The sequence below is a fragment of the Bos mutus genome, chromosome 20 (assembly GCF_027580195.1).
Source record: "Bos mutus isolate GX-2022 chromosome 20, NWIPB_WYAK_1.1, whole genome shotgun sequence".
NCBI lineage: Eukaryota > Metazoa > Chordata > Mammalia > Artiodactyla > Bovidae > Bos > Bos mutus.
Window position 1 is genome coordinate 23374300 of NC_091636.1, and position 27868 is coordinate 23402167.

Sequence of the window (27868 nt, forward strand, 5' to 3'; positions counted from 1 at the left end):
ATAGCGTCCAAAAGTCTGTTCTTTATATCTGTGTCTCTTTTGCTGTCTTGCACATAGGGTCATTACCATCTTTCTAAATTCCATATATATGTGTTAATATACTGTATTGGTGTTTTTATTTCTGACTTACTTCACTCTGTACAATAGGCTCCAGTTTCATCTACCTCATTAGAACTGATTCAAATGTGTTCTTTTTAATAGCTGAGTAATATTCCATTGTGTATATGTACCACAATTTTCTTATCCATTTGTCTGCCTCTGGACATCTAGGTTGCTTCCATGTCCTAACTATTGTAAACAGTGCTGTGATGAACACTGGGGTCCATGTCTCTTTCAACTCTGGTTTCCTCGGTGTGTATGCCCAGCAGTGGGATTGCTGGGTCGTATGGCCGTTCTATTTCCAGTTTTTTAAGGAATCTCCACACTGTTCTCAGAGAAGGAAATGGCAACCTACTCCAGTATTCTTGCCTGGAGAATCCCAGGCTACAGTCCATGGGGTCACAAAGAGTCAGACACAACTGAGCAACTAACACACTCACACACACTGTTCTCCATAGTGGCTGTACTAGTTTGCATTCCCACCAACAGTGTAAGAGGGTTCCCTTTTCTCCACACCCTCTCCAGCATTTATTGCTTGTAGACTTTTGGATCACAGCCATTCTGACTGGTGTGAAATGGTACCTCATTGTGGTTTTGATTTGCATTTCTCTGATAATGAGTGATGTTGAGCATCTTTTCATGTGTTTGTTAGCCATCTGTATGTCTTCTTTGGAGAAATGTCTGTTTAGTTCTTTGGCCCATTTTTTGATTGGGTCGTTTGTTTTTCTGGTACTGAGCTGCATGAGCTGCTTGTATATTTTTTAGATTAATTCTTTGTCAGTTGCTTCGTTTGCTATTATTTTCTCCCATTCTGAAGGCTGTCTTTTCACCTTGCTTATAGTTTCCTTTGTTGTACAAAAGCTTTTAAGTTTAATTAGGTCCCATTTGCTTATTTTTGCTTTTATTTCCATTACTGAGAGGTGGGTCATAGAGGATCTCACTGTGGTTTATGTCGGATTGTGCTCTGCCTATGTTTTCCTCTAGGAGTTTTATAGTTTCTGGTCTTATTTAGATCTTTAATCCATTTTGAGTTTATTTTTCTGTATGGTATTAGAAAGCGTTCTAGTTTCATTCTTTACAGGTGGTTGACCACTTTTCCCAGCACCGCTTGTTAAAGAGATTGTCTTTTCTCCATTGTATATTTTATTCTTTTCGTTGAATGGGATTCTTTCCTTAATTTCTCTGTTTTCTCATTGTTAATGTATAGGAATGCAAGGGATTTCTCTGTGTTAATTTTATATCCTAATACTTTACTATATTCATTGATTAGCTCTAGTAATTTTCTGGTGGTGTCTTTAGGGTTTTCTATGTAGCAAATCATGTCATCTGCAAACAGTGAGAGTCTTACTTCTTCTTTTCCAATCTGGATTCCTTTTCTTTCTTTTTCTTCTGTGATTGCTGTGGCTAAAACTTCCAAAAGTATGTTGAATAGTAGTGGTGAGAGTGGACACCCTTGTCTTGTTCCTGATATGTAGGGGATATGCTTTCGATTTTTTCCCATTGAGGATAATGTTTGCTATGCGTTTATCACATATGGCTTTTATCGTGTTGAGGTATGTTCCTTCTATGCCTGCTTTCTGGAGAGTTTTTATCATTAATGGGTGTTGAATTTTGTCAAAGGCTTTTTATGTATCTATTGAGATAATCATATGGTTTTTATCTTCCAATTTGTTATTGTGGTGTATTATATTGATAGATTTGCAGATATTAAAAATTTTCCTTGCATCCCTGGGATAAAGCCCATTTGACCATGATATATGATCTTTTTAATATGTTGTTGGATTCTGTTTGCTAGAATTTTTTAAAGGATTTTTACATCCATGTTCATCAGTGATATTGCCCTATAGTTTTCTTTATTTGTGGCATCTTTGTCTGGTTTTGGTATTAGGGTGATGGTGGCCTCATAGAATGAATTTAGGAGTTTACCTTCCTCTACAATTTTCTGGAAGAGTTTGAGTAGGATAGGTGTTAGCTCTTCTCTAAATTTTTGGTAGAATTCACCTATGAAGCCATCTGGTCCTGGGCTTTTGTTTGTTGGAAGATTTTTTTATTAAAATTTCGATTTCCGTGCTTGTAATAGGTCTGTTAAGATTTTCTATTTCTTCCTGGTTCAGATTTGGAAGGTTATATTTTTCTAAGAATTCATCCATTTCTTCCAAGTTGTCCATTTTATTGGCATATATTTGCTGATAGTAGTCTCTTACGATCCTTTGTATTTCTATTTGTCTGTTGTGATTTCTCCATTTTCATTCCTAATTTTGTTGATTTGATTCTTCTCCCTTTTTTTCTTGATGAGTCTGGCTAATGGTTTGTCTATTTTATTTATCTTCTCAAAGAACCAGATTTTAGTTTTGTTTATTTTTGTTATAGTCTTTTTGTTTATTTTTCACTTATTTCTGCTCTGATTTTTATTGTTTCTTTCATTCTACTAACTTTGGGGTTCTTTATTTCTTCTTTTTCTGATTCTTTATGTGTAAAGTTAGGTTATTTGATTTTTCTCTTGTTTCTTGAGGTAAGCTTACATTGCTATGAACCCTCCTCTTAGCACTGCTTTTACTGAATCCCATAGGTTTTGGGTTGTCATATTTTCATTTGCTTCTATGCATATTTTTATTTCCTTTTTTATTTCTTCCATGATAATAAAAAACACATAGATTCTTAACTAATCATTTCATCTGACCTGCACTGCCTCCTGTCTTCACTGTCAGTCTCTGATTGGTGCTCTTCTCTGCTTCTTCCTTTAAAAATATAAGCCTCTGCTCCCTGCTCTAACATCTTACCATCTAAGTAAAACTCTTAAAAGAGCATCTTTCATTTCTCCTCTTTGTAGGATTAAGTCTCCATTTGGATTTCTATTTTATTCTCCTAAAGTACTACTTAGAATGTAAATCCTTAGAAAATGTGCTACAAAATTATCCAGGATAAACATGGAGATGCACGGATCCTGCCCAGGACCCACTGAATCAGAATCTGGGGGCACTCCAGGTGATTCTGAAACACAGTGAAGATGGATAACCATTTAGCTACCCTTTAAAACAAAAGGAAATAACCTCATTGTATGTATAAAAATGGAAACTTCCAAACTCTTACCCGGCTATTCTTACTCATCTAAGTACATACATGTTGTATGCTTTCATCTTTTTCAACACTAGAAAGAAATTTGTCCACCAAGATTTAAGATGCCAGAAAATACACTCTTTATCCAAATAGTGATAGCTCTAGTGTGGCCTTGGGCTAGGAAGGGTCTAGGCGATCTCACAAAGCCCCTTCCTGAAATAAAATACATTTGACCCTTCCGGATTCAAACAATGGCAGACCATGCACTATTCTTACAATCTGTGGCTGTTTGGATCCATGGCTGTGGAACCACGGATACAGATGACTAACTCTGGGACTTGAGCATCCATGGATTTTGGTGTCCAGGGTATGTCCTGAAACCAACCACCCCACCTCCCCACACATACAGATACTGAGGGATGAGTGTAGTCCTCAGAATCTTAGGGGAATGGTGATTGCCATTCTAGTCTATAACATTCAATCTCTTTATGCTTAGAATCTCTTTCTGGTATGTTTCTTTTAATACTATAGTAAAAATTTGTATTTTGGTAACTATTAGGTTAGCTAATTTCTTCTTCCTGCTAATTTCTTATTACAGGTTGGCCACTTCTCTTATTTATTCTATTTCATCAAGGCGGGAAAAAAGAGAATTGCAATTGAGTCATTATTCTGGCTCTATATGAGAGTTTCTGGTCAATTTTTTGTTGTGATTAGATTCTGAAGCCAAATTATTTTGCAGTTATCTGTACTTTTAATTTATTTTTATTTCTAATTACCTCCCTGACTGCTACCAGAAGTCCAGAAAGGATTGTATATCACATTTAGTTTTACTATTGTATTGAGTGGTCATGTGTTTACTCTTTGGAGGAAAAGGGCACACAAGGTTACTGCAGGGGCGAGGAGTACAGTTTGTTTCTGGGAAAAACCAAGCCTCAAATCATTTTAAAGCTTCTGCAGGGAGCTTGAATTTAATAATGAAGATTGTCCTTCTCTCTCAATTAAGCAAATTATAAGTATCCTTCATTAACAATATATTCAGTGGCTCTTCATGCTTTCTGCATACCCCATGTTTCTAAATTTTTGCTGTCTCATAAGTCTGATTGGTACAATCTACTTGGGAATCTTTTATACTTATAAGATCAGGCTGTTGCCAAAAATGAAGACAAACAGTACTGAGATGATTGTCCTATTTCATGGCCAACAAAATTAAAGTAAATTACAGAAATATGAGGTAAAAACACACATTTAATAAAGGCTATTAGATTATGCTATACATGTGTGGTTCTGAAAAACTGTTATGAGAATATGACAGATAGGAATAATTTTAGGCCTCATATTCTAACAGTTTTAAGTTGTAGATTGCACTATCATTTGACAAAGTCTAATTTCTATGTTTATAGCGAAAAATAATTGCTCTCACTTCTTCACAGTTAATTAGGTAGGAAATCTTTTCCCACAACTGAATCCATGTATCACATTGACCATTAATGCCTGTTTCCTGACACCAGATAAAATGAGACCTCAGGATTCATTCACTCCAGTGGCAGAAAGCAAAACCAGGTTTCTAAGAGAATTCAACAATTCTGCTGTTTTTTCCACAGCTTTCCTCTTTCCCATTCTACTCCCAGTTAGTCAGTTTTTACAACATTCCCATTCTGGAAGAAGCAGAGATGAGAGAACACTCCAGTGCAAGCTCCCTTTACATGTGAACTTGCTCTTTCCGTTTTTATGCTCATTTCTCCTCACTCTGTCAAGCACTTTCTCTGACTCTGCTCCAACCCTCTGCCATCACTTACAGTCAGATTTCCCCAGGTCCTTTGAGGTATACCACCCTCCCTTCCTCCTCTTAAGATCTAAGATAAGATGGATTCTTCCCCTGTATTGTGCCACTAGGATATACACAGATAGAAAAAATGCAGAGGAAATGTAATCACAAAAAGGAAGAGAGAGATGCTGAAAGTTAAAAATTCTTAATTCAAAATCTAGTGGGAGTTGAGAGATCAAGATGCTCTAATAAGAAATTAATGAACAGCCATCCATCCAGCAAAAACAGGATAAGCTCAAGACAAAGAATAACATATGAGCAATAAAGACTCCTGGGTATTCCATCTCCTATTAAGGAATGTAAAGAAAATGACCCACACCAATAAAAGAAACAAGCAACATAAAGACAGAAATAGAATAGAGCTGCAAGCCTTACTTTCCAATGTAATGAGGCAACTGATACTGAAATAGAACATTAGGTTAGAAGAAATAAAGCGGGATAAATCTTAAAATAGATTATGATTCAAATTATGGGCGGACACATGCATTTGTCCTTTGAACAAATATTTATTGAGCACCTATCATATGCAAGGTACTGGGAGACTGAAATTATCAGGACTACACAGATGGATCTGTGTTCTTGTTGAGTATATAGTCTCGTGCAGAGAAATAGAAGGGGAAGAAAGTTCTAAAAACCCCAAACACTAATAATTACAATGTCAATAATTAAAATAGAATAGGTAACGTAATAGAAAGTGACCATGACTGGGTGACCATTTTAGAAGGGGTGATCAAAACTCTGAGGAGACAGAACTTAATCTGAGATTTAATGACAAGAAGGACACAACTTCATAAACATTTGTATCTAATGCAAAGGACCCAAGACCAGAACAAGTTTGTACTATTTGAAGAACATAAATATAAACAACTTCTGGGATCTAAGGGCAGTCTAACACCATCTATTATTCTGTCTCCTTGTCTTAAATACCAAACAGGGCGCAGGACACCATATTCATCACCTTTAGTCAAAGTAGATGTCAGCTAAGGACTAGGAAAATAACAGTGATCACAGCTTCCACTTGTTGTGTACCTTCTGCTTGCCAGGTGCTTTATCCATGCCATCTTATTTCATACTCAAATATTGTTTTTCCCATTTTACAGATGGAGAAGCTGAAGCGCAAAGAGGTAACTTGTCCAGGGTCACCTAACACATTCATCCCCTCCACAAAGTTTGTGATTGTTCTACCCCACCAAATCATTGCCCACTAAGCTACCTTGGAGAAAGACAAGAGAACATATCAAATGGAGAAACGAAAAATACTAGACTAGCACTATGAGCCGGAGAAGGCAATGGCACCCCACTCCAGTACTCTTGCCTGGAAAATCCCATGGACGGAGGAGCCTGGTAGGCTGCAGTCCATGGGGTCGCTAAGAGTTGGACATGACTGAGCAACTTCACTTTCACTTTTCACTTTCATGCATTGGAGAAGGCAATGGCAACCCACTCCAGTGTTCTTGCCTGGAGAATCCCAGGGATGGGGGAGCCTGGTGGGCTGCCATCTATGGGGTCACACAGAGTCGGACACAACTGAAGTGACTTAGCATAGCATAGCATAGCATAGCACTATGAGCTGAATTTGTTCTCAGATCTGACTTAATGATTGGTGTGCATATTTCAAGACACCATGTTTAATGAACTGCTAAAATTCATTGTGCATTTTATTTCTTACCAAAAGAAGTTCAGAGAGTTACTTCTAAGATGGGAGGGAAAGTGAACTCCATCAATCACTTAATGATTTACAAAATATTTTAATTTGGGTAAAGAAGTTTAATTCTGCCTAGGAAATGCTTGTATTTAGAAAAATCAAATGAAGCTTTCATGTGATACAAAGGAAGCATGATTTTAGCTATGATACTCATTCTGGGAAAGTTGAAGTTAATTAACTACACAGTTGATACCTCCTGTACATTATTCTGCTCTACCTTAGGGGCTGGAAATGGAGCAATGAAAGCCTCACAGGGACCTCCCTCAAACGTGTTTCTATTGTCTCCAGTGTCCTGTTATTCTGCTTCCTCCATGCAGCTAGGAGAACCACCAAGATGACTATGACTCTGGGGGCACTACTACTCTAGTGTCAGAAGGAGTACAGAGGACATAGGGAAGTGGGAGGGGCTGGGAAGAGGGAGGTAGCTCTGTCTCTTCTCTAAATTGGAAAATGTTCATTTCCCAGTGTATGGGCAGGAAAAGAGCTCTGTTTATGGTATAAGTATTATTTTTCCACTATATGTTTTATGGCACTATGAATATCTCACCACAATGTAGAAGAGCCTTTGAAACTATTTTTCAATACAGGTAAACAACTAACTGAATTAATATAACTTATTTTTTTTTAAATTACATGCTTTTTGGAAATGCAAGGATAAAAGCCAATTACTTAACAGCCTACATTTCCCCACTCCTTTTCACAGTGCATGGAGTTACAAAGCTTCTACCATTTATGAAAATGCATGAGAACAAGCATAACCATGTGGATAAGCTTCCACACATCTCCTGTAAGCTGTGTTCATTTAGTTGCTCACAGTCAGTACAAAAACCATCCCAGGAGCCTTTCCTAGATACAGTATCATAGCAGATAATGTGTCTGGAGCACAAAGGACATGAGAAATTTGCCCCTGCCATCAAGGAAATGATAGTGCGGTGATACAATATTTGCTCAGAGAAGATTAGTTTGTTTTGTTTTGATTCCTAGGGAAATTCACACAAGTGAATAAAGTTGACTACGGTGGACATCAGAAGCCAAACTCAGGGCCTCCAAGGGGACGCTATGGCAGTGCTTTCTACCGTCACTCTAGGCTGAAGACGGAGTGGCAGCAAGAAGGAGGGGAGGGGAGGGAAGAGAGGAAAATAGTAAGAGAAGAAAGAGAATGGGAGAAGTGAGATCAGGAGTAGGAAAGAGGTCTCCAGAGTGGAGGGTGATAAAGGGGCCACCACTCTACATAAAAGACCCCAGCCCAGTCTTCTGGGGCTAGTACAGTCCTAGGACTTTGGAGGTGGAAGGAGCTCTGTGGGACTTTTGAGGCTGCCCCACAGTCAGACGTGTTTTTATTCCTCCTCAACAACTGACCATTTCTCACGAATATAAGAATACCCAACTGGTATGTGCTTCATGGGTGGTTTCCTTTAACTTTTTCTCAAACATGCCTGTTATAGTATCCATAAACAGGCTAAAAATACATGGAAATCCCAAAGGAGCTGAAGGCCAAAAGCTTTGCACAGCCCTGAGAAAAGTGGCCAACTTTTTGATGTCTCGGTTCTCGACAGGGTAAAGCCAGCTTAGTGTGATTTTAAGGTACTCTAAAGGCTGTCCTTCTCCCCTCCTTCCATCTCCTCCCTGAGAAAATACTTGTTCACTGAGGCCTGAAATTGATTTTTCAGGGGACAGAGTTTTTCATTTCATAATTAAAAAAAATGATTTTAAATGCATAGTCACTCTTGGGCAAAGTAAAACTTTGACTTGAAGTTAGCATCTGGAAGCAGCCTGACCCTTTTCCTGTGAGCAGCACAGACACCATCTGAGGTGCTCCTTCCAAGGATCCCTGGTCAAAGGGGGGAAGCTGGGGATGCAGAACTCAGATCTGCCACTGTCCAGGTGTGTGGGGCACTCCCCTGCTGACTTTCTGATGGGACTCAAAAGAACATCTAGCCTCTCCAACCTCATCTCTAACCAGCCACCCCACCCCACCTGCCCCCCAAACCCTGCTGGCCACACTCAAGGAATCTTGAACTACTTTGAGGAACCTGAATTCGGAAGTTCTTTCCAGTTGCTCCCTCTGCCTGTAACATATTGTCCACCCTACCCTATCCCACAACCACCCTTTCACATAGTCTACCCCTACGCTTTCTTTGAGTTGGAACTTAGATGGGACTTGCCTGCAGAGAGCGTTCCCTGGCTCTCCATGGCTGCACCTCTGCCCACCCAGTGTGTTTCCCAGGCACATGTTCAATTGAGGGGTAGACATCTGATCTGTTGTCTGTTGTCCTCTCTAGAATTGATCATCTTGAGTGTGTTCACCATTACTTTCATTTAATAATTATTGAATAAGCAAAAGGAATGTGCTTTCATTCTGTTGTTGAAAGAGAGGGAGTGTACCAGGAGAAAAAGAAGCTTGTCCAGAGATGTTGGACTGAATTAGTACCAGCAAAAGACACAATGAACAGAATAAATCCATATTAGTTCTTGAATTTGTCAGGGTAGGGTACCAACTATATGAAACAACACCAAATCTCAACGGATTAGAACAAAAGAGTTCACTATTTACCCATGTCAGAGTCCAGCCCCAGAGCTGGGGTGGGCTGGGCCCTTTTGTTCTTTCCATTCCCCACATCCATCCAATGGTCAGGGGAGAAAAGAAAGCATAAGGGTTTCTACGGGAGGATTCTTAGACACTCATCTGGAGGAAGCATACATCATTCTTACTCAGAATTCATTTGCCAAAACTCTGTCACACAGGAAAAAAAAAAAAAAGGAGGAAGAGAAAAAAAAAAAAATAGAGGTCGGCAAACACAAAACAGTCTCCTATGGCCCTGAAAAACAAGGAAGGATGATTTCAAGAAACCAGAAATTGAGGAATTTCTCAAAGCTCAAAAGCAATGGAGATTGGATTGGTGGATATAAATGAAGAAAGGAAGCCAGAGCCGATAAGAAACTCAAGGAGAAACATAAGAAATTCATGCAGGAGAAAAATACCACAAAAATAAAATTGATTCCAGAGATACTTTAGCCTAAGAGTCAACAAATGCAGATCACAGAAAGGATTTCTGGAAACGCTGTCAGGGAAATGAATGTTCGAAATTGAATTCAGGAAGAGCTGGACTACCCCACGCTGAGTAACTGAGATAGACATTGCTTGCCCCAGAAGGACACCTGCTGTGAGTGTCGGGTCTGGGCGGCAAAGCAGAACAGAGGGTGAAATAACTGGGATCCTCCATGAGGGCAGCTGCGGAACAGGAAGGGGAGCACAAGACCGCAGCGTTTTTTCTCAGGCTAAATTGTTCCACCTATCTCTTTGGAGTAGACCTTGTAAACAAGAAACTCCAAGCAAACACAGGACCCAAGAAATAAGATGTGTATCCAGGTCAGCTTATCAGTGGAGATGAGAAGCACCCAGAAGACAAGCTGTAGACACGCCTTGTCCAGCCAAACACCTGCTCCTTTTCCAGTCACCAGAAGAAAGATGCTCATCAAAAAAAAAAAAAAGAAAGATGCTCATCAGAATGACAGGCAAACAGAAAAACCCACACCCTGAAAGGGATGTACCAAATGGAAATATGCAAACAGCTAATGCTCGGTGAACAGATTTTAAGTAGAAACAGGTGAAGAATTTAAAATATAAATGTAATTAATAGTCTCAGAGAGATTTGTGTTAGGTCTGTCACGCCTCAGAAACAGCAGTAAGAAATCTAACAGTTTTGTTGGAAATGAAAGTGTTATCTATCAAATAAAATTTCAGTAGATGGTTTAATTAGTGTTGGGAGACAGTTTTTCAGTCGCTAGCATGTCTGCATATCTTGCAAAGTGAGATACTGACTGCCTTTGTTTTACACTATCTTTTCAAGGATGTTTATTTAGTAAATGTCTTGAAAAAGAGAGACTGTGTCTCCCTCCAGAGCAAGGGATGCTTACAATTCAGTATAATGAAAATATTTCCCTCTGAAGCAAAGGGCAGACGTGCCTTCTTACCGAAGGCATGTCTCTTCTATAAAGTCTTCTTATAGAAGACTTTGGATCCTTAATTTCAGGGCTCTTATCTCCTGTGTGTGTGGAGGTATGAGACCCCCTTCTGGTGTCTCAAGAAATTAACACAAATGCTGCTACTCTATTCCTGTTTTGTGTACAAAGTTGTCTTTGTCTCTAACCTAGGAGTCTTGTGTCTCTTTCCAGTACCCATGAGATTGTGGCAGGTTAACACACATAGAGGAAATTCAGACCCTTCACAGTTCTTAACAATTTATATTATAATGGAAATACTGAGAGCTTAAAATAGGGACTCGTGGTTAAGACTCTGGGCTTCCAATGCAGGGAGTATTGGTTTGGTCCCTGGTCAGGAAACGAAATCCCACATGCTTTGCAGTACAGCCAAAACAAACAGAAACCCATAAAATCGCGACCTGAAAGGTCAAGTCAAGTTACTCTCCCAGAACTCAGTCCCCACAGTGAATATAGAATATAGGGGATAAATACGATCCAGAGACTAACATGAAATAGGAATTCTGATAGAACTGAGAAAATATAAATAATCAACAAATAGAAAAGCTTTCCCCAAACCTAATGAAAGAAATATTTAAATTGAGAAGGCTATAACATCTCAATAAATCACTCCACATATTACTTAGTAATTACAAAGGGAAAAGGATTCCTCCACGTATAAATCCTGGAAGAAATCACCTTAACCACGCTATTGGTACTTAACTAACCTCATTAATAATGGAACAAACACTTGTGTGCTTTCTAATGCGATGCACTAAAAAGGACACAGTATTGCTTCTATAATATTCTCACTTAAAATGAGAATTATTCTCACTTTACTCTGAATCTAGACTTATGGAAATAATCAGACAATTCTGTATTTAAAGACATTCTTTAAAACAACTGGCCTGGACTCTCTGTTCAAAAATATCAACATCATGAAGGATGAAAAAAGACCAGGAGTCTGTTCTAGATTAAAAGAGAATAAAGAAACATGACAGATAAATGTGGTGCATAATCCTTAATTGAATCCTTCAATGTAAAAAGAAAGCTATAAATGACATTACTGGAAAAACTGGATATTGTGGAATATTTGGAAAACTGGAAAATTTAGATATATATATTAAATAATAAAGTGAAAGTGTTAGTTGCTCATTGTATCTGACTCTTTGCGACCCCATGGGCTGTAGCCTGCCAGGCTCCTCTGTCCATGGAATTTTCCAGGCAAGAATGGTAGAATGGCCATTTCCTTCTCCAGGGAATCTTCCCGACCCAGGGATCCAACTGGGATCTCCTGCATTGCAAGCAGATTCTTTACCATTTAAGCCCCAGGGAAGCCCATCTATTAAATAATAGTATTGCATCAAATTGAATTGAATCATGGATTTAATTAAAGTTAAATAAAGTTTTTCATGTGATAATGGTTTTAAGATTCTATAGGAAAATGTTCTTTAGGAGATATATGTTGAAGTATTTGGGATGAAATATCATTAATGTCTGTAACTTTTACATGGCCCGTCAAAAATTATAAACATTGTACATATACATAAATTATATACATAATCTTATATGTGAAATCTATATATATGCATATATATATATATACACACACAGACAGAGAGGGAGAGAGACAAAAGAAAAATATGGCTAAACCAACAACACTGTAAAGCAATTTTCCTCCAATTAAAAAATAAGTTAAAAAAAGAAAAATAGGCCTAAATATTAACAATTGGTGAAACTAGAATATTTGGATGTTCATTGAATTATTCTGGAAGTTTGCTATAGGCTTGAAAATTTTCAATATAAAATAACTGGAGAAAATAGACTACAAATGCAAGTCAAATGCCAAAAAAGGAGTAATGTATAAAGTACTCATATCTAGACATATTTAGGAACCATTTCATAACTCAATTGTTTAAAGATAAAACTCTTTCAGAAGGCCATAAACAGTCTACATACATAGCATCCTTGGATATATATAGAAGAAAGAGAACAATATCAGCCAAGTTCTGAAAGAAACTTAGAACATAGATTTTTATATCCAGCCAATTAGAATTTAAGTGCAAGTACAGAGAGAGAAGCAAAAAGTATTTTCAGTAATATGAAGACTAAGAAATTTTGTATTCAAAGATCTCCTCCAAAATAGTCAAACATATATTCCAGAAAAATTAAAATGAATCCAGGAAAGAGGAAGACACAAAATCCAAGAAGCAGTGGTATACAAAGAAATTGTCAGCCGTCAATATGCAGCACTAGAGATTAGAAACAGTTACAATAGAAAACTATACTATTAAAAATGTAATTAGTGAATGATTTTCAAGGATAAATAAATTACCAGACTCAAGGAAAGCAAAATCTTTTAATAAACCATGAAACCTAGACAGTACTGAAAAAGTAATCAATGAGTCATCTTTTGCTAAAGTTCCAAGTTTCAGATGCTAGTAATTTATAGTTTCACTTGCAGTGGAAATTATCATTATCTATCATGGAGATAGAACTCTTTCAAATCAGCAAGACAGCCAAGCGATATGAACAGAAAATGTAAAGAAGGAATGAATACAGGTAGCCAATTAACTTACAAAAAAATATTAAATTTAATCTCAGTTCAGTTCAGTTGCTCAGTTGTGTCCAACTCTTTGCAACCCCATGGACTGCAGCATGCCAGGCCTCCCTGTCCATCGCCAACTCCCAGAGTTTACTCAAAATCATGTCCATTGAGTCGGTGATGTCATCCAACCATTTGATCCTCTGTCATTCCCTTCTCCTCCTGCCTTCAGTCTTTCCCAACATCAGGGTCTTTTCAAATGAGTCAGGTCTTTGCATCAGGTGGCCAAAGTATTGGCATTTCAGCTTCAATACCAGTCCTTCCAATGAATATTCAGGACTGATTTCCTTTAGGATGGACTGGTTGGATCTCCTTGCTGTCCAAGGAACCCCCCTCAAGAGTCTTCTCCAACACCACAGTTCAAAAGCATCAATTCTTCAGCACTCAGCTTTCTTTATAGTCCAACTGTCACCTCTATACATGACCACTGGAAAAACCATAGCCTTGACTAAACGGACCTTTGTTGGCAAAGTCACGTTACTTTTTAATATACCGTCTAGGTTGGTCATAACTTTTCTCCCAAGGAGTAAGCATCTTTTAATTTCATGGCTGCAGTCACTATCTGCAGTGATTTTGCAGCCCAAGAAAAGAAAGTCAGCCACTGTTTCCACTGTTTCCCCATCTATTTACCATGAAGTGATGGGGCTGGATGCCATGATCTTAGTTTTCTGAATGTTGATCTTTAAGCCAACTTTTGCACTCTTTTCTTTCACTTTCATCAAGAGGCTCTTTAGTTATTCTTCACTTTCTGCCATAAGGGTGGTGTCGTCTGCATATCTGAGGTTACTGATATTTCTTCTGGCAATTCTGATTCCAGCTTGTGCTTCATCCATCCCAGTGTTTCTCATGATGTACTCTGCATTTAAGTTAAATAAGCAGGGTGACAACATACAGCCTTGACATACTCCTTTTCCTATTTGGAACCAATCTGTTGTTCCATGTCCAGTTCTAACTGTTGCTTCTTGACCTGCATACAGATTTCTCAAGAGGCAAGTCAGGTGGTCTGGTATTCCCATCTCTTGAAGAATTTTCCACAGTTTGTTGTGGTCCACACAGTCAAAAGCTTTGGCATAGTCAGTAAAGCAGAAGTAGATATTTTTCTGGAACTCTCTTGCTTTTTCAATGATCCACATTTAATCTCAGTAGTAATAAAAGAGAGGGAAAAAGAAATTCAATGAAAGATTCTATTTTCCCCCATCAAAGAAGCAAAATTAAATATTGATAATTAAAGTTCTGGCAAAGGTGCATGGAAATGGATTCTCTCATTCAGAGTTGGTGGAAGCGAAATGTAAATTAGCATAGGCTGCAACTTCCCTGGTAGTCCGTGGTAAAGACTCTGCCTTCCAATTTAGGGGGTGCAGGTTCAAACCCTGGTTGGGGAACTAAGATCCCACGTGCTATGGGACAGCAAAGCTTATCCTCCACAACAAGAAAACCTGCACACCACAGCAAAGACCCAACACCACCGCCAAAAAAAAATTAGCATAGCCTTTTCGGAGGCCAGTTTGGCAATATGTATTTAAGTACAAAATGTGAATACGTGTACTTTGTCCCAGTTCTCTATATTAAAGGATCTGTCCTATACAAATATTGGCATATGTAAAGAAAGGGAAGAATTGCAATGTAAATTCCTTGCTGCGGAATACTCTGCATCCATTAAAAAGCATGAAATAAATCAGAATGCACTAATATGAAAGTATCTCTAACCATGATGACATGGTGAAGAAAGTTGTATAACATATATAATTACCTTTTTAAATGCCATAGATCTATTGAAATTGTCCAATGTGTAAGACTTCATCCTTGGTACTGGACTTATAGAACTAAAGAAAACAGATTAATTCCTGGCCTTACGGACTTTACATATACAGTTTGGAGATGAATGATTAGAGTAGGATTGGGGCAAGCAAATAATAAACTAGTTAGCAAATACATAACATGCTTTCTAACAGTGGTAAGTTATCTGAAGGCAATACATAGAGACCGCAGTGGGAAGGATGCCCAGCGTCCAGTCAGTGCTCTCAGTAAATGAGGGCAGTTTGGATCTGAATATGTGTTCTGAAATTGAAAACCACTCCAGTCTCCTGTCTTTTATGATGTGCCAGCCAGAGAAGATATAGCATGATCAAACTTCTGCAGAGATTTTGTGAGCTGACAGCACCAAACTGCAGGTCCAGCATCCAGGTTTTCCATTCTTGTTCATCTGCATTAGCAGAATTAGACCTAAGCTCTGAAAACTGAGGGAAAGGAGGGTATACTTGGCATTGCAAGCTCATAGGCCTGTTTCAGGAATACATGAGTAGTTATGTTACTTTGAAAAAGTTATAGAATGTATTTTCCTTATGTAAGTAGAATTAGCACAGGCAGTAAGAGGAAACAAAGTCACTGTGGACTGGAGTCCATATAAGACTTCATGTGTAAGAGGTGAATGTATGAAGGAGGTAGAGGAAGGACTTTAAGTCCTAACATCACGCTACCTTGAGTTCTCCCCTGTTCCCACGAAGGAAAGCTTTGGGCTCTCTAGTCCTGACCACAGGACAAGGCCTACAGTGGTCCCACACCAAGCAGAGCCCATAAAGCAGAGAATTTGTGTGAATCTTCTGGGTCTCCAATTTGCTGCCCAAACCATACTCCATTCTCCACAGATTTCAGCACCAAAGGAGCAGAAACAGGAGCCATGCTTGCTTTCAGATGGGCCTCTCCTTTAGAGCTTTGGGCTGTTTTGGGGGGGACACACCCTGTTTTGTCTCTCACTCAAGTATTAGCCACCACTGCTCAGATTCACATCCCAAGGCTGAATGCTCAGAAGTAGGTGCCACATGGACTGCACTTGTGCACTCTACCAGGAGATGAGTGCAAATGCTAAGAAGTCAGTGCCTTCCAACTGGGAAATGGTAGTATGCTAAATTATGTACTTAATTAATCTCTACCAACAGAAATACCATAAAACTGGAAAAAGCAATTAAATCACCCAGGATCAGTGTACATAAAGTATACACAAAAGGAACAAAAATTTCACCAGTAAACTTGTGTTTGTGCTTTGGCTGAATATTCACAGGTCCATTTCTACTATAGGCTGATGAATGGTACACAATTACCAGTTAATTGCTTGTCTCTTTCTCCTTGTGTTGCTACCTCATGGGTTAGAAATGACAGGGATAAAATTTTTGCTGCTGCTGCTGCTAAGTCACTTCAGTCATGTCCGACTCTGTGCAACCCCATAGACAGCAGCCCACCAGACTCCCTCGTCCCTGGGATTCTCCAGGCAAGAACACTGGAGTGGGTTGCCATTTCCTTCTCCAATGCATGAAAGTGAAAAGTGAAAGTATAGTAGACTCCTTCAAATCAGGAACCCAAGGGAAAAGATTCCCATTAGATTTTACTGTAACAGCCTGCCTTTTCTTAAGTGTTTTTATATTTTGGGTTTTTTTTTTTTAACATGCAAAAACAATTACATGATGATTAAGGAAACTGAGCTAAGAGGTAACCAGGGGGAGCTGCTATCTCATGAACATTCAACGATACAGGCTGTAACGATTTCTTGACAACCAGGAGCTGTAGTTACATAATACAAATAAAACTCATTGAAAGAGTGAAACAATATAGCTACCCACTTTTTCCCAGATTACATCATATTATACAACAGCTTTGTAATTATTTGTAATTTTTTAAATTGTCTATCTCCAGCTCCATGAAGCAAAGACTATGTCTTTCTCTCACTTCTGTATCTCCAGCATCAAGCCCAGTATCTGATACTTAGCTGACACTCGGGAAACATTTGTGAGTGAATGAATGAATAACTGAACAACTGTAAAGGCCAGGTTTCAAATCCTGTTCTTGAGCCTCACAGGCCCTTCTCATGATAGCAAGATACCTCCTTGCAGATACACAGATGTTCAAGGAAGAATAAAAGGCATTTACAGAGGACACCTGGGCCACAGGCTATACCTCCCATGTAGTTTCATAGGAATTTATGGCTTAACCAGTTTGGAGATTTGTTTCCAGAAAGCATTTGATTTACTCCCTTAAGATCAGTCACGGTAAGTACAAGTCTCAGTGCATTGGCAATGCACTGCTATGGCCAGCTATTCAGTGCAAGGTGCTTCAGCTGATGACACTGATGGTCTCAACAGAGTATGGCTGGATCCTGAGACTGGGCTCTTTCCTCACAGAAGGATACGCTGGAGGAGGCTGGAGAGCCAGTGAAACAGAAGGCAGGTCCTTAATCTCTACTGCACCCTCAGGCCCACAGAGCTGGTGTCAGAATCAGAGAGAGCACCAGGGGCTCTTGTTCCTCCTGCTGGGTGTCACCTGCTTCTGGCCCTGCATCTGAGGACCAAAGAGCAGCACGACTTCGCAGGCTAACTCCCCTTCTCCCGAGCTAATCTGGTTTCACTCACCAATACTCCATCAAAAGCAGGGCCCTCACTTCAGGTTGAATTGACCTCAAGATACCTGTCCCAGAATGTTGTGAAAATACGCTACTCACACACACACAAATCACTTTAGTATTCAGAAAGTTTTTAGGGCTTCCCTGGTGATCCAGCTGTTAAAAATCCTCCTGCCAATGCAAGGGACACAGGTTTAATCCCTGCTCCAAGAAGATTCCACATGCCACGGAGCAGCTAAGCCTGTGCGCCACAACTTCTGAAGCTGGCGAGCCTAGAGCCCATCCTCAACAAACTGAAATCACCACAGTGAGAAGCCTGCCCTCTGCAACGAAGAGTAGCCCCTGCCCTCCACAACTAGAGAAAACCCATGTGTAGCAACAAAGACCCAGCACAGCCAAAATAAATAAATAATAATAATAAAAAAATAAATATTAATAAAAGCTTTTAGGGTTAAAGGAGCATTCGGCTCAAAGCATAACCAAAGTCTGCAATGATACCTTGGGTATAGAATTTGCATTTATGATTTCTTATGCCCTTCTCTTTACCAACACCCACTCCCTTAGGAAAGGAGCCTGGAGGGGGAAGCAAGAGCCTGGATTGCAAAATTGAGGAGTGTGCTGAAACACCTGCTCTCGAGGACTCCTCGCCATCCCCTGTAGATATTCAGCAACATTCCTGGCAGGTTTCCACAGACATTGAGAACACTGAGAGGTAAGTGGGAAGTTACCCCAAATAGACTGCAGTCCTCCTCCAGTTAATACTTAGGGGCTACAGAGGGTTGACATTATTTTTCTTTTAGAATCAGAAAACAGAGCTCTCAGTAAACCAAGATGAGAGACAGTAAGGAGTCCAAATCCATCTACAGAATGGCAGCAGAACTGCCAGGAGACGTGGGCTCCCAGCCTCTGCTTATCCCACTCCATCAGCCGTGCATCTCCATGGAGATGCAAACCGAGTGCTGCCTTGGGAAGCAAGAAAGTCAAATCTATATACCCATCACTGCTCACTCACCAGGCTGGGTCCCAACATTTCCATTTGTTTCAGGGAGAATAACTCAAAATCGTGCAAAGATATCTTCAGATTTCAGGTGTATGGGATGGCCTATTTAGTGGCCAGTCGGGAGCCGAGGCATCGATCTAGTTCACAGTTTTCTGAAGAGCTGGCTTCTCTACCTCTCCTGGGATTTAGCTGATGGCCCCTTAGTGGTCAAAGCGTGTTAATGCATTTGTCTTTACAAGCAGTAGCTCAAGGCCAGACGGTTTCTTTCTTGGGAAGAAGAGATTCTACAGTGATTCTATTTCACTTGGGAAAAGGAAGCAATAATAATATAATCATAATCACATCTTGATGCTAAAAATTCCATTCTTTGAGGCAGAGGCATCAGCCCCTTCTTTATTGGCCTTCACACTGCTTTCTTGTCCTTTGCTACTCATGTCCCCAGAGCCAACGTGGAGCAGCTGAATGAACGCTGGGCAATTCCACCGAGAGCTCTGTGTGTGTGGGGTTGAGTCATTGACAAGATAATGAACATTTTATTTTTTTATTTTTAGAAATGTAACACAGTGGCATTTATAGCCATTGTGGTTTTACTTTCAGATTGTAATATAATTCTAAAGCTAATTACCAAATTTCTGTGTTTATAGAAAATTGAAGCATGTGGCAATTATGTGCTATTAATAAAACTTGGACTTTGTATAAGCTTGGAAATCCAACAATTCAAACAATAAAGCTGGTTGGCATGATCTGATAGAACTATAGACAAATGATGAGGGAGTGATTTCTCTTAATTTATAAAGTAGAAAATGCTTTGCTCTATTCCCAGGAAGAAAACCTGCCAGAGTGCCATGGTCAGGGTATAGTTCATCAGCAAAGCCATTTTCCTTTTCAGAAACCTTGAACAGAAGCACTAATCAAGTCTTGTAAGCTTGTCAGAGAGCAAGCTATGGCGGATAATAATAACACGAAAGTCCACCCCTCAGCATTGGCAGTATTTCATTTCAGCCTCAAAATCCAGATTCTGGTCAAAGGAGATGGGAGCGAGTGGGAGAAGCAGGCACAGTAGACCTGTTACGGGAGAGGGCTTCCTTGCTTCTCCTATCACTTTTCCCTAAGAGATCTGTGGGTTTCAAACTGGGCTGCACTTTAAAATTACTGGGAGGGCTTTGTAAAAATATTCCAAGTCAATTTAATGTGTTGACCCTTGGAAATGCTTAACACCTGTGTTACTCTGAATCTCTGCGTAATGAGGGACGACAGGGAGTGAACGCACAGCTAGGACAGCACTGGGACCAGATGAGAACAGCATCGCCCAGCCTCAACATCACCCAGGACCCATAGCTAGGACAGCACTGGGACCAGATGAGAACAGCATTGCCCAGCCTCACCTTTCCCCAGGGTACCCCTGATGTCCTAGTTGGGTGTCCTTCACCTGCCCTTGGAAATTGAAGTACTGTCCTCGTTACCAGAGTACTCGTCTCTCATCTCAGCCAGGTCCAACTAAAGGCAGAGATGGAGGGCTCCTACTAGCAGAATGCCCTGTGGAAATGTTTGTCAGAGTAGTTCTAATTCCTTCAGAGCCAACCCAACTCAGCTTTTTTCTTCTTCTTCTTGTAAAAGCAAAATAAATGCAATTATTTGCCTACTGGAGGCTCAAACTGGTACACTTAGGCACAGACTTTGTACTTCAGTTGTGTCATAGAACAGACAGTTGGAGATTGTGTTTCCAAAATTTACAGCTGATTATTTTTTCTTTTTATCAATTTTACAGAGACATGCGAGAAATGAAAAACCTTTTAAGCAAACTCAGGGAAACTATGCCTTTACCACTGAAAAATCAAGGTGAGTCTTGTCATTTCTTTTTGAGGCAGAGGATGTTTTTCACACGATAACCTTGGGTCTTGTTTCTTGAGAAATGAAAGCAAGTGTTTTTTACACAAGCAATGGAAGGCATCGAGTGTACATTTGTCTTTCCTTGAGAAGATAAGAGAGAATAGTTTATCAGGTGAGAGCAGTTTTGTTCTGAGGGGCGTTGAGAAACACTCTGATAACAGACACCTCCTTCTCTGGCCCCGTCAGTCGAGAACATGTATTCATTGTTACCCTGCGAAGAGCACTGCACCAGGTGTGGCAAACACAGAAGGGCTGAAGAAGTTTACAGCCAGCTTCCCCAGTGGCTCAGTGGTTAAGAATTCACCTGCCAACGCAGGAGACTGGGTTCTATCCCTGGCCAAGGAGGATCCCCCTTGCTGCAGAGCCTATATTCTAGAACCCAGGAGTGGCAACTACTGAGCCCACGTGCCCTAGAGCCTTTGCTTGGCAACAGAAGATGCCATGACAATGAGAAAAGCCTGTGTACCACAAGGAAAAGTAGCCCCCACTTGCCATGACGAGAAAAGCCCGTGCAGCAACCACAAAGACCCAGTCAAAATAAAAAGGTTTTCTTTAAAGTTTATAGTGGAAGAGACTTAAGAACACCTCCAAAGGAAATGCTCTGCCATCCACATGTTATCTAAACAAACTAACAGTAGTAATTAACATATCTTGCCACTGTGATTTTGTATCCAGTTCCAATGTGTGGGGGCGTTTTCCACATATCCAAGCAATTATCAGACACCACTTGGGTGTCCTGCAGCTCAACTGATTTCTGACACTTACTGGAGATGGCATCAGATTCCACAGGTGAAGGGTTCAGTAGTCCTAAAAAACTGTCTCCCGCCCTCCAACTTTAGACCCCAGTCCCAAGCCCAAGTTGTCACATAAGCTTCTGTACATCTAGGTAGATCGGAGGGTCCAATGAGCCCCACCGTAGGTTTAATTAGTCCACTAGAGCAGCTCACAGAACTCAGAGAGAGATTTTACCTACCAGTTCACTGACTTATTACAGGATATTAACTCAGGAGCAGCCAGATGGCAGAAGTGTGGGCAGGGTGTGGGGAAAGGTGCAGAAATTCCATGCCCTCTTCTGGAGGGCCATCTTCCCAGTCTCAGAAGCTCTCCAAACCCTTTTCTTTTGGGTTTTTCTGGCAACTTCCTAAACACGGGCATGATCGATTAAATCATTGGCCATTGGCAATTGGTTCAACCTCCAACCCATCCCCCTCCCTGAAAGTCAGAGATGGGATGGAAAGTTCTAACCCTCCAATCACAGAGTTGGTTCTCCTAGGAGCCAGGTGTTTTCCTGACTCAGGAAAACACTGTCCTCGGGTGTTTTCCCAAAATCACATTATTAACCTAACAAAAGACATCTTTATGGCCCTCTAAGGACATTCCAAGAGTTTTAGTACCTCTGTGCCAGGAATAGATAGAAGATCAAACATATATAAATTATAGTGTCACAGCCACTAGTCTAAATACCTTAGACGTATTAACTGTATTAACTTCTTTAATTCTAATAACATGTTTGAGGGAAATGCTATTCACATTTCCCGATTTACAGGAGACTGAGACACAGGTTAGCTAACTTGGCCAAGGCCAAACAGACTATAAGTAGGAAGTCTGGGATGTGATCCCAGGCAGTGCATCTCCAGAACTATCCTATGGGAGTATACACTCTAACACAGGGAGGGAAAGGGGATATTCACTAGGATGTTAGTTCTGTGAGGGAAGGGTCTCTGTATGCTTCCATACAGTTGTTTTGTCTTCAGTACCTAGAGAAATGCTTGGAACACAGTAGAGTAAAAGCCAGCATAAACAGTAAATGTTTGTTCAACCTGCACCCAACTTTGCAGCCCCAGAGTCTGAAGATACGTACAAAGGGCTAGTAATAATCACTTTCACCAAGCACATGTGGCCAAGAGCAATCTTAAGTGAAGCATCCGCTTCAGAGAGTGGTACACCCAGGGTGGGGAAAGGGTTTGTGGAAGAAGGAAAGATCCCCCTCCTGTTTTCTCTGAGCACAGCCTCAGCAGGAGGGAGGGCAGGTTGCTTCTGAGCGAGGAGGGAGAGGATTTGGCGGCAGAGCTGGAGTACAGCTTGGCTCAGGGAGCTGTGTGGCAGAAGGTGGAGAGGTGGAGGTGAGAACACAGACAGAAGAGTGCGGTGTGACCCGAGCTGCAAGGGAGGGGGGCGGGTGTTGGAAAATAAGAGGCAGGAGATGTGGTGCACCAGGTAGCTGCAAGGACCCCCTGAAGGGCCTGTTGACCCAGGCTTACTGCCTTGGGCTTTGAGTTATGTTTGAGAGGCCTTGTAGGGTTTTGAGAAAGCTGTGTTTTACTCCAACTCATGGTGGTGACCCTGTGGACACAGCATGCAAGTTTGCTGCTAGTTGTCAGCATGGTTACAGCGAGCCTTGGGTTACCATGCTGGCTCTGCCATTTTCCTGGAAGAAGTTGTTTCCCTTCTGAACATGTACGTTTCCTCATCCCTGAAAAAGAGATCAGGTGACCTACTTCAGAGAGTTGTGAAGACTCAATGAAAAAATGCTTATCACATGCCTGCTACTAACCTTACAGAGAGGAAGCGCTCAACAAGTGCAGTATATTGTTGTTATTATTTACCAGCTGGCCCACCAACCTAGCTCAGGAAAACTCCAGATCATCATCAAATAGAATAACCCCAACTTCCGTTCACTCTGAAGCCACTGTGTGTAACGTCCATGAAAAGTTGACCTTGAGCCCATGAAAAGTCGACCTTGAACCCGCTCTCCAGAATATTGATCCCTGAGACTGGATTTGGGGCTCACCTCTGAAGCTATCCTCAGCTTCTTAATCTGTAGAGCAAGTACCCCCACCAACAGCATGTGGGCTTCCTCTTGTACTTCCTTAAAAGGATGACAACCCTCCCAGGCTGAATTTCATGGATTCCATGTAGCCTATATTAAACATCTGAAACATTCCCCCTACAATTAGTAAAAGTTCATCCAAAAGTTTTTGAATTAGGCATTATTGGAAGAACAGATATTTTATTTTCTTCATTTAGGACATTTTTATAATCATAAAAGTATAATATAATAGAAATTTTTGTATAACTTTATTACTTTTATAAGCAGAAAAAATAACTAGAATTTTAAATACATTTTAAAAATATAATAATAGTAGTGAATGATTTATACTGTCAGCGAAAAGGAAAAAATCCGAACAAGGGGCACCCAGGACTTGAATCCTAAATCCATTTGGGACATGAAAAGGAAAAAGCTAGGAGATAGAAGGTCTTCTTCAGGAGGGAGTAATGCTGTATGATTTTAAAATAAGTTTTTTCCAACTTTAAACTTTTAATTTTGATTTGGGGTATAGCCAATTAACAGTGTTGTGGTAGTTTCAGGTGAACAGCGAAGGGACTCAGTCATACACATACTAAAATAATTTGTAAAATTCAGGTGAAGTCTTATGGGAAATTAAGGTTTCTTCATTTGGGGGAGAAAAGGGAACCCTTAGCACATGAAGATGGATCTCTATTCTGGGCAAGTTTAATCGGGCCTCACAGTATGATGGAGGGCTCATTAAACACACCCAGACCAGAGATCAGTGGCTCAGATGGTAAAGACTGTGCCCGAAATGCAGGAGACCCATATTCGATCCCTGGGTCGGGAAGATCCCCTGGAGAAGGGAATGGCTACCCACTCCAGCATTCTTGCCTGGAGAATTCCAAGGACAGAGGAACCTGGCCTCCAAAGAGTAGGACTTGACTGACCACACTGGGAGTGAGCAGTGGAGAAGCAGGGATGTGAGTCTCCACCAGGGGTCTGAGAAGGCCTAAAGGAAGGAGAGAAGGTATCTGGGAGTCACTCTGGGAACATGTTTTAGCAGAGGCTGCTGCTGCTGCTGCTGCTAAGTCACTTCAGTCGTGTCCGACTCTGTGCAACCCCATAGACCGCAGCCCACTAGGCTCCTCTGTCCCTGGGATTTTCCAGGCAATCACACTGGAGTGGGTTGCCATTTCCTTCTCCAAGGCATAAAAGTGAAAAATGAAAGTGAAGTTGCTCAGTCATGTCCGACTCTTAGCAACCCCATGGACTGCAGCCCACCAGGCTCCTCCGTCCATGGGATTTTCCAGGCAAGAGTACTGGAGTGGGGTGCCATTGCCTTCTCTGTTAGCAGAGGCATAGGGCACCATTTTAATGAGGAAATCAACCAGATTCCTCTCTCTGACTGCATACACCAAGGTAGAGCATAGGGGCTGTCCCATTATCTCCTTGGAACTCTGTTCAGACAATCTTTTTATTATCCAGGTCTCATCTAAGCAGAAAATAGTGTGGGATGACATGTGGAAAAATGTATTCCAGTTCTTTTCTGTAGAACCTTATTTTCAAAACAGAATTCTAACTGGATGAAAAGCATTATAGAAAGCCATCTGTTTTCCTTGTCTGTGTCTTTCTTTTCTCTTTTTATTCCATTTACATGTGTGTTTGAAGCAGAGATAAAAAGGAATAAGATACTGCCCTGTTTCCCTACTCAAATCCTGACCATGTAGAAATCCCACCAGGCAAGTATGTGGGGACCCACCTGGAACTGCTTTGATTGCCCTGCTCTCCAAACTCCATACGTGTGTGTGTGCGCGTCAGTTGCTCAGGTGTGTCCCACGCTTTGCAACCCCATGGACCGTAACTCGCCAGGCTGCTCTGTCCATGGGATTCTCCAGGCAAAAAACTGGAATAGGTAGCCATTACCTTCTCCAGGGGATTTTCCTGACCAAGGGATAGAACCCAGGTCTCCTGCATTGCAAGCAGATTCTTTACCATTTGAGCCACCAGGGAAGCCCTTCCAGACCCTATCCTGTCCCTCAACTCAGAAACTCTTCCTGTTGATTTTAACATTTCAAGATTTAATCCTACCATCTCCCCTTCCCACCACAATCAAAATTTGATTTAGCAACAATATGCTGTAAATTGACTTTCAGTGACAAGCAAAAGTGGCCAAGAGCAGGCATTGTAATGGTTAATGATTATGCCTTCATTTGAGACGGGGCATTTACCTTCCCATACTTTGTTTAAGACTGGTGACAAAGGTGCGCAGAAGAAGAGGGAGCCTGACTTGCTCTGCCGCAGCTCCTCGCAGCCTCCCCGTCTCCTGGCTCTCAACCTGCTGTCCTTTCCTCTGCTTCAGCGCCTCTCCTGTCCTACATTCTGGGTCACTGGCAGTTCTGTAGGGAGCTTCATTAATTATGAGAGTCTTGCTGTGTCAAATGGATTACAAATGGAACCACCTGTGGAGAGCCCACAAGGTTACTGACAAAGGCTAAAAGGAGATGCGAAAGTGAAGGACAAGCATCTTCTAAATGCAGGCTGTAATCAAACAAAGCATCGCAGAAGTAAATTAAGCCTGAAAGACAGTTTCACCTTTTCCAAAATTCTGACTTCACGAATCCTGTGTGGTGTTGTCAGTACATTTACTTTTGCCTAAAATTCAGTTGGTGGTACCACGCGTTAGAGTCAGTCTCGAGTGGATCAGTCAGGACTTGCAGTTGTTCTAGAATGGGTCCTCTCCTGCAGACAGTCGTGTGTGTGTGTGTGTGCGCACACACTCAACCCCTCAATCATGTCCAACCTTTGTGACCCTGTGGGCTGTAGCCTGCCAGGCTCTCCTGTCTGTGGAATCTTCCAGGCATATACTATAGCAGGTCACCATTTTCTACTCCAAGGGATCCTCCCAACCCAGGGATCAAACCGGCATCTCTTGTGTCTTCTACATTGGCAGGCAGTTTCTTTACCATTGTACCACCTGTGGACAGTCCTGCTCCAGACTAAACCAGGTCTAGGAACAGGTCCCCCATTCTCTACAGCCCTGCTCCACTCTGGTGTGAATGTGCATAACCGGAACCAACCTAGCCATGGTTGAGTTCTCTGGCATGGAGCTGAAGGACATTGAGCTGTTTGCCACCTGCTAGCCTAGAGATGACCTTGTTGGCCCTTCCCCAGTGCCTCATTTAAAGATTTTCTGTGCTTCAAACTGGTGTCTGAATATCACTTTGGGCAGTTTTACCAGTTATCCCAGATTCTTTGCAATCTGTACAACATTTTGCCCAGGATTCAGTGTGATGTATGCTATGCCCTCTCTCTCCTCCAATCTAATCCACTCATCACTGATCATACATCAGTCTCTTAGTACATTACTCTAATTATGTTGAGCCTCTACTCACAAATTTTAAGTGTCTACACATTGTCGAAGGAAAAATAGATTTCTCAACTCAGCATTCTTTGTCCCCACCATCATCCAACATGTGATGGTCACCCATGATGTGCCAGGTTCTGGGGATCTCTCTATTCCTAAAGCAGGGGTCCCTAACCTCTGGGATCTAAGGACTGGTGATTTGAGGTGGAGCGGATGTAATAATAATAGAAATAAAGTGCACAAAGATGTAATGCTCTTGAATCTTCCTGAAACTATCCCACCCCAGTCTGTGGAAAAAGTGTCTTCCACGAAACTGGTCCCTGGTGCCAAAAAGATTGGGCACCACTGCCCTAGAGGCTCTCCATCTCCACAGGACAAAATGGGAATGAGAATCACCTGGGAAGCTTTTTCACCTGGCATAGCCATCCCTTGCAGAGATTGTGATAGAGCCCTCAGGGTATGGCACGTGAATTCTGGAAACACACACACTATTGGAAAGACAAAAAAAAAAGGGGGGTTTAAATGCAACAGTGCCATAATAGTCAGTAACGGATGCTGCAAGGGCATACTGGACTCTCACCTAGTCAGATTTTAGTTATAAATGGGGATGGAGGAGATGGGAGTAATTGAGAATTGCTTTTTGCAAAGTGTGTGAGCTGAGATTTTTTTTTTTATGATAAATCAGAATTAGCCAAAGAAAAAGATGGAAAGAAGACAGTCTAGGCAGAAAATTCCAAATGTGTGAAGACATCTGGGGAGATGACAGAGCAGGGGATTTTGATGAACTACAAGTACTTCATTAATTGGGAAAGTGGTTAGAAAAGAGGCTTCAGAGAGAGACTAGAGAGGTAGGGGGGCTATGTCATTAAGACCACTTTATTTCATATTACGATGTTTGGACTTTATCCTGGGGTCACTTGGAGGGGTTCAGTTAGTAGGCAAGTATGATAAGCCAGGTAAGAAATGCTTATGATCTGACCTAAAGCCAGGGGCTTGGAGAAGAGGATATGGCCAGTTGGCTGAAATATGTTAGCAAAGCAGAATCAAGGATGAAACCTGAGTTCAGATTTGCAAAGCAGAGTGAATGATGGTACCCATCACTAAGGTAGAGCAGAGCAGTACCAGCAGACATAGAGCGCAGGACAGATGGAGTTCTGATTG

The 27868-nt window shown here is 41.1% G+C and overlaps 1 protein-coding gene across 2 annotated transcripts in view; it reads left to right on the forward strand.

Annotated features, from left to right (window-relative positions):
* The window catches only part of RGS7BP (regulator of G protein signaling 7 binding protein), a 109325-nt gene that overhangs the window by 70635 nt on the left and 10822 nt on the right, over window positions 1–27868 (forward strand). The window contains exons 4-5 of one of the 2 annotated variants that reach the window (XM_070357520.1): window positions 18227–18374; window positions 20433–20505. In XM_070357520.1, the coding sequence (XP_070213621.1) occupies window positions 18227–18374; window positions 20433–20505 (221 nt within the window). Of the gene's footprint in view, window positions 1–18226; window positions 18375–20430; window positions 20506–27868 lie in introns of those variants that run through there. The other variant, XM_005892766.3, reaches the window with a different exon arrangement.